The sequence below is a fragment of the Canis lupus genome, chromosome 34 (assembly GCF_048164855.1).
Source record: "Canis lupus baileyi chromosome 34, mCanLup2.hap1, whole genome shotgun sequence".
Classification (NCBI taxonomy): domain Eukaryota; kingdom Metazoa; phylum Chordata; class Mammalia; order Carnivora; family Canidae; genus Canis; species Canis lupus.
Genome location: NC_132871.1, coordinates 29586806 through 29606757, shown reverse-complemented (window position 1 = coordinate 29606757; position 19952 = coordinate 29586806). Strand labels below are relative to the sequence as shown.

The following is a 19952-nucleotide window of genomic DNA, read 5'->3' as shown; positions in this document are numbered from 1 at the left end:
GACCATTTTTTTTGGGGGGGGGACCATTTTAAGTATTGGGCTGAGCACTCATAGATGACCTTGCTCTAGCCAGGAGCTCCGACCTCAAACAATCCCAGTACTCCAGGCACCTGCCACACGAAAACCATACTCTTCACTCCTTGAAATAGAAAAGCTTTGTGTTCATCACAGTGATGAATAGGCTTCCCAGTCTATTACAGGGTCAGAGAAACAAACACAAATCAGGGAGGTGAGCATATTGCTAATTGAAATATTTGTTGGCCTCGCATGAAGGAACAAGACCCAGAAGACAAAATTGTGGAGCTCCATAGTGAATGGAACAGATTCATATATGTTTGAGTCTAAATTACCTTTATGTGAATTAACTGCTTTGCTAAAAATGAGACATTTCTTATTCTAGGTTGGCATTCTCTTGATAGCTTGTTTCTAGGCCACTTCTCTTCATGGCGTGTTGGATGATCAGGAAATATAAAAGTTAACAGATTACAGCTTTTAGAATGAGGCAGAGGTATAAATAGCAAATGTTAAAAAAAGGAAGATTAACTTTAGTTTTGATGTGTATATATAAAAATCAGAAAAAAATAGATCTTTTGGGGGGAGAATTATTTTAAAATAAATAGGAAATTGACTTTTTAAGGAATTATTTTAATGAACATTTAGAAAAAGCAGAGCTTAATTAGTGAAATGACCCAAATTCTGTTCACTAATTATAAATACCAGAATACCACCTTGTGTTTATATAGCACCTGTTTCTTACTAGATGAGAGAACAATGACACCAGGTTTTTGTTTTTATTTTGTTTTGGCTTTTATTTTGTAGCATTAATCAATATTTCTTATACAGCTCTCTAGTTGGAGGGATGCCGATCTCATCCATATTTTATCAATTTGAGGATAAGTTAGAGAGATAGGTAACTTCTACTGGCTTTGAAGTGTCTAGCTTCTCCAGCATTGGTTGTTAGAGCTGCTGTTTTTATTTTTGGACCATCAGGCTTTTCCATGGATTTTTTTTTCTTGTCACTGATCATTGTTTCTTCCTCCTCTTCCTCCTCTCCTTCCTCTCCCTTCTCCTTCTCTTCCTCTTTTTCTTTTTACTCTTCTTTAGTCAACTACTCACAAGGCGTAGAAGAAAAATAGTCTCAACATTTTCATTGTTTTTTTTCTGCACAAATAAAGTTCTGGAGGATCACTAATTACAAAGTAGCTTCCCTGCTTGATTCTGCTGTGGAGACCACGGTCTCCCACTAACTTGGTTCAGTGTTGTCAGAAGACAGTTTACTAAACCATATTTCTCAGTGTTTGCAGACTCATTTACTCCACTTAAAATGCCAAGGTATTTCTTGGAACCCTCACCCTACCAGAGAGTAAGGATTTTATCTTTAAAATACCACTTCACTGGACAGAGCAGGGTTACAGATTCTGTTTCGTTTGTTACATGAGCTTCGCAGAGTCTGTTAAATATATTGGATTCCTCCAAGCCCCACTGGACCATCAGCAAGCTCCCACTCCGACAGAATTTTCTGTATGCAACTATTTAACCCTTATCAGTATCATAATTTAAATCAAACAAATATTTGCTTATATATGATCCTTGTAAGGAACAGATGTGGAAAATAAAGTAAGAATGAATAGAAAAGAAAGAAGGTAACTTTCATGGTTTGCTGATTGTTCATAGTCATTTTAAGGTGGTCTTTCAGAGTTTTAGCACGTAAGCAATTTAAGTTTCATAATGATTTATATAGAGACCGAATACCACTACCTTGTGAAAGTTTTAGTAAGCTGCAAGTTTACCCAGTGTAGATTTTTAATTGCATTTCTATTAAAAAACTTGAGTTTAGCACAATTTTTACATTATATTTTAAAATTCATAAAATAAATAGCTAAACGACTTTAATGTGGTTTATTATTAGAGTTTGAAAGCCATCAGCTAACAGCATATGCCTTTCTTTGTATCAGATGAGCTGTTGGGTACATAACATAACATGATAGCATCTTCACGTTTCTACTAAAGTCTATATCTGTTACCTTTCAAAAGTCCTAGAAAAATCACTGGTTTGCTTTGTAACGACGCAATAAATCTTTTCTGAAATTATGATCGACCTTTTTCAGCTCTAACAAACTCCCTAAGAATTGCCTACTTATTATTGGCTTTGTGAGGAAAACAAATCTGGCACGCAGTGAGCTATCCTGAAGTGATTTATGTCAAGCGGTAGCACATGCACACTCAGTTCCACAGTTTGTGCTAACAGCCATTGTTGGACCAGGCATTTCTCCAAAGCTCATGAGTTAGGGAAGGATAATTATAGTAAGTCGTATATTATAAATAATGCATGTATGTTCCCCATGAGCTATGTGGGATTTCGGCCCGTTTGCTAGAACATAGCTGCATAATGATTTGTTTGGATTTTGTTGCAGATGATTGATAGTGCAGAATGTTGGCAATGATGTAAATTACTGTTGGGCTGCCTTGAAAATTTCAGTACAAGTGGTGATTTCTTCTCTTTTTCTGTGTGCTTGTCTAGTCTCGGCAGACACCTGAGGGTGAGTTCCTTCCCCTTGACCAGCTTGAACTGGATGTAGGTTTTAGTACAGGGGCAGATCAACTTTTTCTTGTTTCCCCCCTCACAATTTGCCACGTGATCGATGCCAAAAGCCCCTTTTATGACCTATCCCAGCGAAGCATGCAAACTGAACAGTTCGAGATTGTCGTCATCCTAGAAGGCATTGTGGAAACAACTGGTGAGTAAAACCATAGCTATGTCATCAAGTTTCTTTATTCTATAATAGCATTATGTTACATGCACAGTATCTGTCATGAATTGGTCGAAATGTCTCAGTTCATAATAATGAAAGTAATGACTTCTCTCTTATTGCTTTGTAACATTAAGTTGACACCACTTTGAAAATGAAGATTACTGTTGTGATGATTGCATATATAATGTTAACTCAGGAATACGGCAAAAAAAAAAAAAAAAAGGAAACTGAGATGACTCCTAGAAGTGATTATGATATTCTAGTTTAATTGCAAACTTGGATTTCCTATAATCATAATTTTTCTTTAAAGATTTAAGGTTAAAATAAGTTCAGGGTAATTAGTGAGCTGCCTAAACTCAGCATGCATATTCTTGCCTTGGGGATGGTGATTCGGGGTGTCATTGGTAAAGCTTTGATATGCTGCTATGTGCAACCTCAGTGGAAAATCCCCTGTGTGTGTCTGTGCTAAAGCAGCATTTTAATTTCAAAGTGGGTCAGTAGATTTCCTCAGCTGAACCTTGACCAAAAAATTTTTCAAAAGAGATTTTTCTTCTTTTCCTGCTTTGGTATAGCTATGTGCTGTATGTTATTCCTTAAGATGCACTATAACATTGGTGTGTTCCAAACATTCACAATTTGCTAAGGCTGTGGGGAGAGCAAGGTTGCAAAGGAAAGAAACAATAAATCAGAGTATATTATTTGGGGTCTGAGTATTGCCCATTTGGTTAGGAACCTGCTAGATCATTGATACTGATGTAGTATCAGTACATCTATACTCTCGTGCACGTGCGTGCACGCACACACACTCACACATATATAACAAATGCATGTATACATATATATGTGTGTCTTGAATTTTGTGCTTTGTGCAAGTAAAGGAAAGATATTTTAGTTCTCATTTTTTTTCTATCAATATCGTTTCAATCCTAAAATGCTAATTATTATGTATAAACTATAGCAATTTTGAAAGTAACATTGGCGGTAACATGGACGTGTTCAAACTTTATACGAAGGTGGGAGATATTACATAATGAAAAATCTAAAAATAAATAAATAGATAGAAAAATCTCCCACCATGGTATAGAGTTTTGTCCCAGGAGTAGGAGACGGTAAGCCCTTGTAATCTTTGTACATCTATCACATACCACTGTTTCAGTTTTGGGCAAGATGCTTAATCTCTCTATAAGCTTCTTTTCCTTCTCTGTAAAGTAAGAATGATATAATAACTACCTCAAAGCTGCTTGTTGTATCATTTTTTCATTAGTGCTTCAGTTTAAAAATTAAGATTTTTAAGGATAGTGACTAAAGATTTAAAGCATCAACCTATATCTGGAATTTGATTTCTGTGGACTACTTTATGGTTAAAATATTATTTCCAATTATTTTTTTGACTTAAAATTGACATGATGTCATAGCATATTTCTAATATAACATCTATTAATAATGAAACCAATTACAAGAGCTTTTAGTTCAATAAGTATATTTCAACTTAAATTTTTATCCATGTTGTTTATTGACTTAATATATTGTTAGGGCTTACATAGGAGATGTTGCAATTTTTATTGATTTATTTCTTATTGCATATGGTTTTGTCTTTGACACAGCTGTTTACTAATTATTGTTATTCTGAACACTAACATCAGTGAGGTTTCTGTTTCACTTGACAGTTTTCAAAATTTTTCACTAGGCCAGTCAGTCAATTGATTGATCTCATGCATCATCCATCCATTCATCCATTCATTTTTCCTATTTATCTCTAGTTTGTGTTACTTAAGAATGAGAAAGTTTTTCTATAAAATCATAGTGCAATTAAGAAAAAAATTAGGAAATTTAACTATGATGGAATACTACCGTTTAGCTCACAATGTTCAAATTTCATCTGTTGTCCTAGTAGTTTCCATCATAGCCACCCTCCACCGCCACTCCCACCAGCCCTATTCAACATCAGTTGAAGGATTATGCCCTTCACTTGTTTACTTGTTTTTTATTTATTTTTTTATTCCGTCTCTAGACAGAATAGTCTTCAACCTTACTTTGTGTTCTTGACCTTGATGCTCCTATAGGACAGGTATTGTGTAGAAAGTCTCTCAATTTGGATTTGTCTGAAGTTTCCTTATTCATTAACCATTTGATTTTTGGCTTCTACATGGGCATCTTAAGAGAATACTGAAGGGAGTTGTTTTGAAAATATACCTGTGTAATGGACTTAACTGATACATCTTTATCGGATGCCAGAGGATTTGGGTTCATAAATACTGTCTTACATAGGGTCATTCAGAGTTTTGTATATAGAATTGTTCATTAAGACTCCAGATTTTAACATTTCCTACTCCCTACTTTTTTTTTTTTTTTTTTTTTTTGGTAACCATGAACCAGCAGAAAATACTTTCCATAGAAAGTATGAAAACTTGACTAGAGCCTGAATTTCTTATTTTGAGATTGCTGTTTATGGAGAAGAGATTAAAATCGCCTTCTTCTTACCCTCTTAATTAAGCCTGTTGCTAGATCTAATATAGAAAGACAAACAGCAGAGACATTACTCATAATTTACAGAATTATTTTGAGGGAAACTTATATGACATTTTATCTGCGTATGTGCCCTAACTAATTAAATCCCACACTGTTCAAATTCTGTAAAATCTGTATATATTTCCAGACCTCTCTGAGCCTGGCAAAAATAACATAGACATTGTTATGTCCATTTGATCATTTATATCTTTTCTGAGATATATTTAGGCTCATCTTCAGGGATGTTTCCTCCTTTCTCCTTGCATTCACAATCCAGTTTTTTTTTCTCATAATATTCATTGCTTATGATAAGACAGGTATGATATTTTGGGATGTTTTGAAAAAGCAGTATTGCCATTTTTACTTCTTAGTTTTTTGGTATGCAGTTTTGTGAGTAAACATGTACACAGTGTAACTTTCCATTGTGTTTAACATTAAAATACTAAGTTGTTTTCATTCATTCAATCATTAAACAAATAATTGAATGTATGCTGTGTGCTTGGTAGTTCTTTGGAATGTCGATGGTGTGGTGGTGACCAAGGCAGCCAGAGTCCCTTCCTCATGGAGGCCATATTCTAAGTGGAGAAGGCACATGGCAAAACAAGAAAAATAAATAAGCAAGATGTTATCAGATAAAATGTGTCAGTAATAAAACCCACTACAAGACCAGTTGATGAAATAAAGAGAGTATCTCGGAGCTCTGTGGGCTGACAGAGGAGTTCTCTCTGAGGTGCCACACTCAGCAGGGACCTGACTGTCAAGAAGGCCCTCCTGGGCCTGTCTGGGCGAACAGCATGGTGGGCAAGGGTCCTAAATTGGGAGTCCGCTTGATTTGTTCCAGAAACTAAAAGAAGGCAGAGGTGGTTGGAGCAGAGCAAACAATGTGGAGAGTTGAGTGAGAGGTCATTGAGGTGGACGGGCCGTCTCTGCCTGTCATGTACCAATGGGAAATGTTGGAATTTGATGAGAAAGCAAAGCCTGTATTTTTATGGTAAAAATCTCAAATTGTCTATAACAAAGAAAATATACTTTTTCCCCCTAGTGGGTTGCCTTGTGGTTTATTTTAAAACAAATGACCCTAATGTCTTAGAAATGCATAAAACCTTAGATAGTTACCACTTCTTTTTGTATTAGTGGTCATATCCATCCCCCCTTCCCCAACACACACACACACACACACACACACACACACACACACAGGAGTCGCTTACGAATCTTCTGGTCTCTTTTAGTTTTTGCTTCTTCCTACTCTTGTAGTCTCAGCAGGAGTGATGGTGGTGATGGTGGTGAGAAATGAGAATTTCCTTGAAAGTTTTAGCTTTCAGCTCAGAGCTAAGCAATCATTACTTTCCCTACTTCCTTGGAAATACTCCTCAGTGATTAGACTCAGGTATTGTTGCCTTCCTTGCTTCAGATGATTTTGGGTTTTCACTCCCAACAAGGAGCCCAAGATTTGCCTCTTCGTTAATAACCTTTGCTTCTTTACTGGTCCGGCAAACTCCTAAACCCGTGTTACCTCTGACTCTTGCTCCCTTTGCTTCTTTTCCCAGGAGAGAGCGCGCTGCTAGAGGCAAACAGCATTGCAGATTTGGCTCATTAGAACTGGATGCTTTCAAACTTCAATCTGCTCTCTGCTGCTATTTGGCAGTCTTTTTAATTGTCTTTTCTGTACTCCCAGGCTCTCTCCCCGTGGGATCTATTTTAGACCTTTTCTCTCTTTCCATGTCCCCAGTCCCAGCTGTCCTATCCTTTCCTTGGCATATCATCTCCACCTATTCTATCAAAAAGAATGTGACACTTCAATTTTTATACATTTTTTTTACTCTCCTTATCCTTTTCTCATAATTATCTTCTCTTTCTGGGTGTCTATGGGGGAAAGTGTCCTTATTCTTCTCCAAAACCATCTCCTTTACAGCTAGTTCTGTTTCCTACCACCCGTGACTCAAGCTCCTATACTTAACACACCTGATGCCTAAAATCCCGTTGACTGTATTTGCTCTCAGACATTTCGAGGTCTTTGAAAAAAATACAAAACCCATTATCTGCCCCTTCATACTCAGGGTTCTCCCCTGAATTCGGAGACTTCTACTTTCTGTTTGTTCCTTATGTCCTGCATCACTGCCTCCTCCTCTTTCCTATAAATGTAAACCTCTGTCTTGCCTTCTTTCTTTTCAAATCTAGACACTCACCTTTTATTGCTCTTTTTCTAAAAAACAAATTCATAGAATACAGGTTCACCGTTCCAATTCTCTTCAGCTAGGAAGCCTCTCACCAGCTTCGCTCTTGTGCGTGGGGTTAATTTCTGGAACACTGCCCTTACGTGGGTGCCACCATCTGAACTCAGTCACCTGGTCCAGATACCAAGCCATCATCTTACATTCAAATTATATCCTCATTTGGAAGGTGTGTAGCTAGTAGTGTTTGCAGTTTTACCTCATACTCTTCACCTTTTCCCCTTTTTACATCCAGTGTTCATTCCACAAATTCCTGTTGAAGAACTATTATAGGCTGAGCACTATTTTGATCCTAGGGGACATGTTAAACAAAATTCTGGCCCTTATAGGGACGTTTATTCTTATGTAGGAAACAGAAAACAAAATGAAGGGTTTCATCTGAAATGATGAAAGTGATCCGTGCTGTGGGAAAAATAAAGCAAGGCAAGAGGGATTGGGAGCATAGGGAAATCAGGGTGGGCTGCAATGAGATGGTGACAGCTGAGACCAAACACCGTAATATAAGTGGAGCTTAATGGAGGGGCCTTCCAGGTATGGGGATTAGTAAAGCCTCCAAGGGGAAGGTACTTGGTTGCCCTCTCTCTCTTACTGATGTCTTTCAATTCTTCTTTAAGCCTATCTAATAATACTTCTACCTCACAGTAGCTGTCTCAGGAGTGGATTCAGGATCTCTTCTTACATGCAGGTTACACGCTATTATTGCCCAGTAAATTTGCTTGCAACATGACTTCCATGATATATCTGTGCTCAAAAATCCCTAACGACTGCTGTATCAAAATGCACATATTTATTCCTGAGAAAATTAGGCTGCTCTTCTTTGCTGTAATGTCCATACACTGATGCTCACCCTGACTCCCATGTCTGCAATAATACCATTTTCACTGCCATATTTATTGTCTTGCTTGTATGTGTTTTTTCTTTAGTCTATATTTTCTTTAATAATTCTCTTTAAAAAGCTGTATTTACTATGAAAGGGCCATTAAATACATGCTCGTTATAGAACAAATAAAAACACAAATATGCAAAATATAAACTAATCTTGATTTCAACCACTATGCTCTTACCATATTGGTCATTAACCTTTTGGGTGTCTGCATTCAGATAAACTGTTAGTTTGCTACATGCACTGTTTTATAACTTTATTGTATAACATCAGCACCTTTCACATCAAATTATAATTCTATACCATTAGTTTTAATGCCTTTATCGTATGCTAATTTATGGTGTCTCATAGTCTGGGATTTTTAGGCATTTCCTTTTAATAATGTAAATATTTTGTAGTCCATAGTTTTAATTTATTTACCATCAACTTTCTATAAATTCCTAGAGATGGAATTCTTGGAGAAAGAGGCATATAAATCTGTTAGTTTTTAATGCGTATGTTAAGATTGCTCTACAGAAAGTTGGTAACAGGTTACAACTGTATATGAAGGCACCCATTTCCTCATAACCTTGCCAACAATGGATATTATAATTTTTTTTGCCCATCTGACATTATTCTTTTTGATTACTAGTGAGATTGAAATTATTGTACCTATGGGCTATCAGTTTTATTTAATGAATTCTCAGTTAATATTGCTCGTTTGTCTGCATTTCTTTTTATGTAGAAGTTGCTTGCATAACTAACACATTATTATGAACAACCATGTCCCCAGTATACAGTAGCCTGTCTACTACTATAAAAAATTCTGGGCAGATCCCTGGGTGGCTCCGCACTTTAGCGCCTGCCTTTGGCCCAGGGCGTGATCCTGGAGTCCCGGGATCGAGTCTCGCATGGGGCTCCCTGCATGGAGCCCGCTTGTGTCTCTGCCGCGACCCCCCCCCATGCCCTGCCCTCGTCTCTCCTGAATAAATAAATAAAATCTTTAAATAAATAAACAAAATCTTTAAAAAAATTCTCTTTACGTGCGTGTGTGTGTGTGTATATATATATATATATATATATATATATAGTTTTTCACAATTATCACTTATGTGCTTTAATATATCTCCAGATAAACTGTAAGCTTCTAAGACTGATAGAAGACTTTTTAAATAGATATTTTTAAGTGGTATTTCATAGGTTCCAGGAAACACTTCTGATCTGTTTGTTGTTATTTTTAACTGATTTTAATAGAGTTCCTCTCTTTTTAAAAGCTGGCTTTCGAAGTCCCAAAAGGAAATCAGTTAATACATATTTGTTGATTATCTATATTAGTGTACTACATAAATGATTAATGAAGAAGCTCATATCCACAGGGAGAAAGAAGTTGAGTGACATTGAGTATTAACAAATGTGCTCAAACAGAGTGTGTGAAGCATGTGTGTAGGGGACTAGAACAGTGACCACTGATGGATTTGTTCCTAAAAAGGTCTGAGAAGGCCCTCCCTAGAGGATGTGGCATGAGTTGAGACAGGAAGGGGAAGCAGAAGGTCATCAGGAGGGTAAAGAGAGCCGGGCATTCTGGCCACAGGGACAGGAAGTGACACTTCATTTTGTTGAGTCAAGTAATTTGGTATGGTAAGGGTATAGAACAGGTGGAGGGGAACTGGCTGGAGATGAGCCTATCGGTGAGTCATAGTTTGGACCTAATTCTGCAGGCACTGAATCCCTTGAAAGATTTTAAGCAGTAAAATACCATGATTATATTTGCATGATTGAAAGGTCCCTCTGGTTGCAGGTGGAGGATGGATTGAATGGAACTGAGACCGGAGACAGACGAGTTATTAGGCTGCTACAGTAGGCCAGACCAGAGGTAATTGGGTCCTGTGTGAGATTGTCTGGCTCAGGCAACTATGTGACTGTTGAAACTAATGAAAAAGGCCTCTGGTTTCAAAGCTGTTAGTTGTGATTAAACAGGAATGGGAACAAGGGCCCCAGGATCCTTCCCACTGAAGTTGTGCAGGCTACTTAGAAGCTGAGGCACCCAAAGAAACAAAATGATAGACGGAGAAAAAGAAAAACAGCACAAATAAGACATTGACTCTTCTCTTCACTAGTGAAAAACAGTTTGAAATTTTCTAATGAGTAAGTCACAGAGCAGAAGTTCAACACTGAGTAATTGAGATGTGCCTCAGTTTCCCTTACACTAACTTTATTAATTGTAATTAATCTTATACTATTTAACTTTATTAATTGTAATTAATCATTACTCCTAAATGATTCATCAGAAAATTGTAGTCAAGAACCTCTCTAGTCATAACTGTAAATGAGGCAGCTCTCTTATGACCATTGGAAATTTTATTAATCCTTCTTCATTGCAGATTCTAAATTGTTAGCATTGAGCTCATAACTCTTGTAGCCAGGACCTAAATCACAGGCGGCCTGTCTAACTCTTTGATTTTCTTGTTCCTGCCCAGATTGCTTTTACCTTTGAAAGTAATTTTTTGTGTTTCAGAAGACTTTCTACCTTATCAGCTAAAAGTCCATGACATTTGGATCTGTATATATTGGAAATATCAATGGACATTTTTCTTAGTAACTTCTATGATTACATATTTGTTAAGTACTTATTGTTTCTTTTTTCTTTAAAAGGTTTTATTTATTTATTCATGAGAGACAGAGATAGAGATAGATAGAGAGAGAGAGAGAGAGAGAGGCAGAGACACAGGCAGAGGGAGAAGCAGGCTCCATGCAGGGATCCCAATAGGACTCGATCCCGGATCCCGGGATCACGCCCTGATCCGAAGGCAGACGCTCAACTGCTGAGCCACCCAGGCGTCCCAGTACTTATTGTTTCTTAATTGTGACTTTTTTTTCCCTTTTTTAGAGACTCCTTTTCAATATTTTGTTCTATCAAAATAAAACTCAGATCTTAGGGTGCCATGATTTCTTTTTTAATTTAAGGCCTCAATTTTTATGAGCAATTCCTAAGTAAAATCCTACTTAATCAGAATTTTCTTTGATAGACCACTATAGGGATTTTTTAATGTACTTTACGAATTTCATGCCTAAATATTGAAGTATGAGTAGAGTGGCCAATTAGGATGGCTAAAAGCTTTCTGAGGCTTGGGGCTTTCAGTGCTAAAATCAGGAGTCCTGGACAAAACGGGATGTTTGGTCATCCTGCTTAGTAGTCAGGAATGTTTAGCTAAGCCTTCCTAAATGCCTGCTTTAATTCAATTGAGAAGTTTACTTTATTAGTAGTGCACTGGGTCTCTTCAGACTCATGATTGAATCATTCCACCATTTTCCTTACTTCACCTTTGTCAGCACTGGAGTCCCCAAAAAGTTATAAAGACTATTTTCACATATGTTATTTTCTTGATTATTTTCACTGCATATTTTATAGGATATTTAATTAGTAGAATTCTAGCATCTTAGGATAGAAGTTTCTCATTTGCCATGCAGGAGGTTGGTCTGGGTCAGTTAGTTACAGTGGGTGAGGTGGATTGGGGAAGGTAAGACCAAATTTGTCACAATCTGACCTATGGTTTATATGAATAAAATAAGCCAGGAAATTTTATCTATAACTAATTGTTAAATATATGCATAGGGTAATTGTAATTGGGTAAAGCAGTTTTGGGATAAGATGTGGCATAGTCCAAAGACCAGTAACTTCACAGTTTAGACGTTAACTAACACATTCTCAGATATTTTTCAGTGTGAAGTTTGGGGACTACGTGTGTTGAAATTCCATGGTATAGTTCTTAAAATATGGACATCTGGGTTTTTACCTAGATTTACAGTGTTAAAATGTTTGGTGTTTGTGGCTCAGGAAATTTGCATTTTTAACAAGCACTGGGTGATTCTTATTAAGAATATTACAGTTTGAGAATGCCTCAATCCTGCAACTAGGAAAGCCACGTATATCTATTGAATTAACTACTCAACTGCAACATCTTGGCCTAATCTATCACATTGATATGTTGTAAAAATGAAAGAGAACATAGCTCTTGAAATTTCTGAAATCTTCAGAGATGAAGCTCTGTGTCAGTTCATACTGGGCTGATCAATGTAGCTAAATGCAAATTAATATGGATAGAAAAACAGTGAAAATCATGAGTATGAATTAAAATGCATTGCTGTTCATCATCATAAGCAAGAACAAAATGTGATAGTTATTGTAGAACATTGTGTGAAAATGTAATATAAATGCCAAGTAAGGATGTTAGTGCCACTCACTGATGGAGAGAATTCTGATCACTGAAACTGCAACGCATACATTAGACCAGAACACTGTCTATGGTTATTTATTGTTTCATAGGAGACTATCATTATGCTTACTGTAAAGTTAAAAAGAATAATTTCACAATTTTTTACTATGACTAACACTGGCTCTTAGTCATTAAAGCTAAGCTATTTAAGAGTTTTCTGGGATAAATTTTGTAGAGACTACAGAGATTAGATAAAAATGTAAATATGTTTTTTAATAAAAAGTGATATAGTAAGTGAGTAAGATTTGAGATTCAGATAGACTGAGTTTATTTTGACAGATCAGGATCGTAGACCCAATTTGACATTGCTGCGTTTTGATTAGTTACTCCTTTGTGATTCCTATGCTTGGGCCATGTCTGAAAAAGAGCTAAGGTCATTGGCCCATTCAGCTCAGGAGAGCTTAGAATTGATGTTCAAGTAGAAAGTCGTTGCTGCTCTTCAACATATGTTGAATGGGATTATAAATAATATAAAGTTATTGTATAAACTATGGTATTTTAATATTTATTAATGATGATAACAGAGTGCCATCACAAAATTGAGAAGGGCCTGTCAAGGGGCAGAGGAGAAAGGAGGAAGATAATGTTTTTGTTTTTCAAGGAAGACTTACCCTTGGAGAATGACCTTAATTGTGTTGATTATGTATGGGGTGTACTTGCTGAACCTCCTCTGCCAAAAATATACTCATAAGCCTGCGAATAGCTCAGATCCATTGCTGCTGCCTAGTTCAGAGAAGAGTGACGTCTAGGCCATTTTAGAGAGATAATTAGATCTTAAAGGCTTTTGGAGAAAGAGCATCTTAGTCTCCCTTAAATTACTGTCAAACAATTTTTTGTATGTCTCTAAATTAATTTTTAATATAATTTAAGCCCTTATTTTATTTTAATTTCATTTTTATTTTAGATTTCTTGTCATTTAAGATGGAAAATGTCCTGCCATTAGTTTTTAGAGCCATCATAGTCACATGCAGTACCAACTCTGTGCTACACCTCAACATTTATTTATTTATTTTTAATTAATTAATTAATTTATTTATTTATTATTTTTAAAAAGATTTTATTTATTTATTCATGAGAGACACAGAGAGAAAGGGAGAGGCAGAGACACAGGCAGAGGGAGAAGCAGGCTCCATGCAGGGAGCCCGACGCAGGACTCGATCCCGGGTCTCTAGGATCAGGCCCTGGGCTGAGCCACCCGGGCTGCCCCACCTCAACATTTAGATATAGGTGTAATTTGGTTTCTTGGAAGGACAACTTTCTTCTAAATGCATATAATATGAGGGGCTAAGTTTGGGAAAGGAGGAGTGCATGGCCCTTTGATGACTAGAGAAGGTTTGGACCTTATGAACTGAATGTCTGTGTATGAGCTCTCAACAATTTTTTTTTTTTTTTAGTACTTTCTCTGTGCTGAGGGTTTACTTTCTGACTCATGCTCCTGAGTCAGCAGTTCCCCAGAAATGGCTCCAATCCTTCCATATTTGGCAGCACTACTTAGAGAATGTAGAAAGAAAATGATGTAGCCTCTTTGTATATGTGTATTTATTCAGATTAGCGTTATCGGTTCCAAAAATGTCTTAACATGTGTTATCTGTTTCTTCCTGGTTTTGCTTTGCTCTACATTTCTCCCAGTGGCCTTTTTTCAAATATGCTTCATTACTCTCCGTTTTCATTTTTATACACGAAATGCCAGGCTTTCTTGTACGTATAAGGCTTATTCTCTTCACATAGCTAAGATTTTAGTATGTTATAGCCTGTAAATTGTGGACTGGTAATGCTTCACAATAGTCCTTTATTATAAGGTTTAGATGTCTTAAGTTTTTTAGGCTAACTCGCTAAAACTAGGGAAAGAGTTTGATTCAGAACTTTTTATGTCCATTCTGTGCAGCATACTGATGGTCTTTTGTTTTTAATTCAGTTATTGAATATTGCTTAAATTCAGTCTAGCCGAGCTGAATTTTGCTCTTTAAATTTTGTCTAAAATGTGCCAAGGGAAGGTTCCTAACCTTTATAGAGTTCCCTCCTATGTTCCTAGTTCTACTAGACCAGTAGTACAGATACCAGTTAAAATATCATTTCTTATTTGAATTGGTCATTTAATTATATATGCCTGGTATGATGTCTTCCCTGGTTTGGATATGCTTGGTAAAATCTAATATGCTACTTTTAGCTTTGAAGAAGCAATATTTCTTCCTTTACACAGGAAATCATAGTATCATCAGAACCAGAAAAAGTTGAGAGGAAGAAGAAAAGAGACACATTCATGGTTTTTGAAACAACTGTCTTATAATTGTAGAATTGGAATTATAGAATTATAAAGATAAAATGCTTCTTAGTGATAATCTAGTTAAAACTTTCCATTTTAAGGAAATGGAAAGCATGATTCAGTGAGGTAAAACAACTTGCTTATCTTGTCAGAAGCAGTTGGTGGAACAGTCTGGAATATACTTTTGCGCTTTGCCTCTTATTCTGGCATTCTCATTACTAACAATGATTCAGTTATTTAAATGCATTTCTGGCTTCTCTAATTTAACATACTTTATGATTATGGAGACTATAATTTGTTAAGACATGTCAAGGATTTTCTATTACTAGGGTTGAGGTTTTAGATCAGATCAGCTACTTGCCTAGCTGAGCAGAGGGGAAGGGTAGTTAGGAGACTTATGCCTTATAAATCGGTCTGGTTTTGAATGGCATTGCCAAGTCCTTTTTTACAAATACAATAAGGAAAAGTGAAAACTTCCTATGTTTCAGGTTCTGAATGAGATTCATATGGCTAAAGACAGGATGTATATGGGGTAATGGGAAAAAGTTTCAGATGACGGTACTAGAAAAGTAAAGGCTGGAAAATGTAGTACTTTTAAGTTATATATGTGTTAGTACTTTTTTGCTATGAGTCACTGGGAGCCACAGATAGCTTTTAAGCAGGAAAGTGACATGATCACGATTGTGTTTTAGGAAAAATAATCACTCTGGCTGACCATGGAGAAAGTAGTAAAGGGGGCAGAACCAGCGGTCGGTGGCTCAGTTGGGTGCAGCAGCAGTAATTCAAATGAGAGGTGGGCAGTCTGTTGCTAATGGGAGCTTGAAGAAGCACCCATTTTGGTTAGATTATTGAGGAAGGTTTGCTGAAAACTTGAAGTATGTAAACTTCCCTGTTGCCCTTGATGAAGTTTCGTGCCTGAGGATGAAGGTGAAGATACTTATGAATAAAGAGTACAGGTTTGGAGTGTGAAGATGCAGGGACTACATAGCAGAAGAGCTTCTACATTCATATTTGGACTGAAGAGTGTGATGTAGGAAGTCTGGGTAAAAGGTAAGGCCAGAAAAGGTACTGAAAGAAGGTTGTGGGTGGCCTAGAATGCCAGAACTTCAATTTATCAGATGGAAAAGAAAGTAGTACAGGTTTTTGAGTAGATAATCAAAAACTACAATGAGATTTGTACTTAAAATCTCCAGATTATAACGTATAAAGTAAATAGTACTGTATATAATGTTCTCTTTCTCATTTCATTTAGCTTTTGAAAAAAAAAAAAACCTTTACATCAATATGATAGGTACATTTTGCCTGTCAGATGAGATAGGCGAAGTTACTATTTTTTAACCAAAATTCATTGCACAAATTTATTCTTTTAAAAAATATTTAGATACTTAAAATGAATTTGTCTTTAACGTGATCTTTTAAAGATCCTCCACACACTCTTATGAAAAATAGTTTTAAATTAGAAGTGGGATTAAAAACACTTTTTAGAAGAAATCTGTGAAGATATTTGAATTCATCCAATTATGCATTTGTACTCTATAGTTTAACATGAAGTTCTAGATGGTTTTGAATCATGCCTCATTTGTCTTTCAGAGAGTTAAGAAATATTACAACTCTGCTAAGAAAATTTCTCAGAAATTTGATATATGTTAAAATTAGATGGACACTTTGAAGATAAAATGACAAATTTTATCCTAATGGAGATTAGTCCATTAGTGATAATATCCAATTAAGAGATACCACGAAAATGTCAATGTGTGTGTACATATATGTCTTCTGATGAGCTCACTTAAGGTTAACTAAGAGTTGCTATTATTGCTATTATGTTATTATTATTTTGATCTATGTTGTTTTAAGATAAACAATTCAGTAAGTCCTAAATATCGACAAATTCTGCACTATTTTTAAACCAAATGCATTCAACTTGATCTAGGAGGCAGGAAAGGTAGAGATAAGTCCATTTTCCTAAGGGCTGAAAGACTTTCTTTTGACATGTTGCCAAGGTCGATCTAAGTTGTTATACATTTCCTTCTCATGCAGTGGCTTTTACTCTGCAAGCAAAAGTGAGAAGAGAGCATAACCTGTTGAAAAATGCCTCCTTCTCCGACTCATTTTCATTTTCTGGAATAATGCCAACAATTATGGGTCATGGGAATGGGTTGCTTGTTTTTGTGTCTTAAATTTGCTATGCCCCTATAATAATATGGTTTCAAAATGGAAAATAAGGATCTTAACTGGTTGAGAGAATAAAATCCGAGGTAATGGGTGAAAGTAAATTCTGTATTACTATTACATTACCCATGTAATGTTTTACCTTACGTTCTCTATAAATATAAGTAAAAAAAAATTGAACCTACATATATATTGTAATGCAGAGCTGAGAAATGAATACAGAGCTGAGAAATGCAGAAGTATTATCTGACTCTGAAGAGTTTTTAATGACTCATCTGGGCTTTTAATGTTTCCCATAGGAGATTCTTTTGCTGCTTAATGGTCCATGTTTCAAAAATAATTTTCTTACATTTAAAAATCTCCTTTGAGAAATGTAATTTCATTGGTAATAATATCCTCTATAGCCTTTTTTTTTTCAAAAAAAAAATTCTTCAAATTGTTACTAGTTTGATCACATTCCTGCCCTGTCATTCACTAGTCACACAATGAATATTTTTTGTTTGTTTGTTTTGTCTCCAAAATTATCTCTTGGAGACTTTTCTTCTTCTTATTTCTACCTTTTATATCTTGTATCCTTCATCAACCAAACAAACATCTGGGTGTTTTGGCCAGATATTTTTTTCTTTGAAGGTTTTCATTTATTTTGGAAGTCGTAATAATATGTATCCTCTCCACTTACCTCTCGAAGTTATTTAAAGACTCGAAGAATTTAGAGACCTGATGTACAGACCATGTATTGCATTTAAGCCCTGTGTAGGAATGCATCTTCAAACTCATTGTGTCTGTCTGCTATTTTTTACTCACCCCCACCCCTATGCCACCTATTTAAAGACATGAACTTTCATGGTTCTGTTTACAATATTTTTCTTTAGAAGTATTTAATTTTCTGTGTTAAACTGTTTAACTAGCTCCACAATAGTCTTGACTTTCCATTTTTATTAACTATTTGTTATCTACAAACATCTGCCAATAATCTGAAACTTAATTTATGGAAAGGGTATAAACTATATTCAAAGCTGTATCTTTTGGTGTGTAGAGAATATTATAGGTCCTTTTATGTGGTTTCTCACATTGAGAATTTGATTACATTGAAAACTCCTAGAATTGCGGAGGTTATGGAATTTGATTATATTGATTATCATTGAAAACTTTTGGACTGCAGAGGTTATACATGGTATTAGCTTTTAAAAATAGCATTTAGAATAGTCTTACACCTACATGGCCTGCTACTATGGTAAAAAGAACTCTGAGTTAGAAGCCAGTTCTGCTTCTAACTGGCCATGTTATGTTTACTAAATCCAATAATATTTAGTAAATTCTTCTATTTACTATATATAAATAATATTCCTTGTCTGGTTTTTGCTAAGGCAAAAGGAACTTAATATTTTACAAGATCATAAAATTCCATAATATGTAAAATATAATGATTTTGATCAATGAAAATAAATATTTTTTCATGTAATTTTCAACTTATTAGTATTTCACTTATGCCATTATTGTTCAGGTATGTTTCTTTAACTCTTCTGTCTGTATCAAAATTTCAATAATATTTTGTGTCCTTGCATATATGTTTAGTAAAAATACAATTTTGGTTATTCATTGTGGCCTCATTTTTTTCATGACAGTGTAGTTATAGCCAGTAGAACCACTGACACCCTTGACATTGTTTATTCTCTATAGAAATAGTCTCATGGTTTACTTTTGTCTACATGCTATGTGCTCATCTTTATGTATTTTAAAACACTCTGCTCTGATGTTGGAGTAGCCATATAATTCTCTGGACCACTTTTTATTGATGTCAGGTTGGAAGGGGGATTTCAAAAAGATCATATATTTTCAAAACTTTGGTGATGTCACAGTAACCTCTTCTCTATTAATAGCCTCACTTTCTGAGAATTTGTATGGTGGGTTCCTGAAGCCACTGGAACAAATGTGTCATGCTTAGTAAAAAGATACAGTGTTTGCAGAGTTGATGCGCTATAGGAGAAGGTGTTGCATGATATTTCAACCTGCTGATTTTAAAATATTTCAGGTGTTGGGCTACTGAATTTGAGAGAATAAGTGTACACACTGATTACAGGTATAGACTTCAGAATCAGATTGTCTGGTTTTAGAGTCTCTATACCATGTATTTACATGATTTGGGGCATGATGAATTTCTCTTTCCTTTGTATCTTCATATGTAAAATGGAGGTGGATATTATTTCTGTATCTTTTTTGAGGTTGGGATTAAACTATATTAAAATAAGGTACTATAGTGGATGTCCTTAGTATATGATCTAATACTTAAGGATCACCCAATAAAATTAATAAGTATTATCATTGTCATCAAAATCATTAATGATGGGGAGTTGTGATGGGACGCCTGGGTGGCTCAGCGGTTTGGCACCTGCATTCGGCCCAGGGCGTGATCCTGGAGACCCGGGATTGAGTCCCGCATCAGGTTACCTGCATGGAGCCTGCTTCTCCCTCTGCCTGTGTCTCTGCCTCTCTAGCTCTCTGTATCTCTCATGAATAAATAAATAAAATATTAAAAAATAATAGGGAGTTGTTAAACAGATTTTTGGAGAATAATAATGAATTAGCATGTAATATATACCTATCTTATTAGAATAGTTCTCTAAAACTTTGACCAAAGATGGGCTCTTATCTGAAATTACAAAGCAGTTTTATTGATAAGTACCAGAAGTGAAGGCTTCCTCAGTTCCAGCAGGTTTTAATGGACAAGTGCAGGTTTAGCATGACTAGAATGAATTGAAAATTGTATTTATTTATGCTAGGAAAGGTTGCATGCAAAACTTAGTTTTTAAAATTATCTTTGCCAGCAGACATAGAGGAATTTCACCTGTCCTTTAATTAAATGCTACAAAATGTCATGGAATAACAAGA

At 35.7% G+C, this 19952-nt stretch overlaps 1 protein-coding gene across 4 annotated transcripts in view; it reads left to right on the top strand.

Moving 5' to 3' along the window:
* Positions 1–19952, top strand: part of KCNJ3 (potassium inwardly rectifying channel subfamily J member 3) — a 141510-nt gene that overhangs the window by 8190 nt on the left and 113368 nt on the right. For 3 of the 4 annotated variants that reach the window (XM_072811486.1, XM_072811488.1, XM_072811487.1), the window contains exon 2: positions 2522–2738. The exons of the other annotated variant lie outside the window; for it this stretch is intronic. In XM_072811486.1, the coding sequence (XP_072667587.1) occupies positions 2522–2738 (217 nt within the window). The remainder of the gene's footprint in view (positions 1–2521; positions 2739–19952) is intronic. 4 annotated transcript variants of the gene reach the window in all.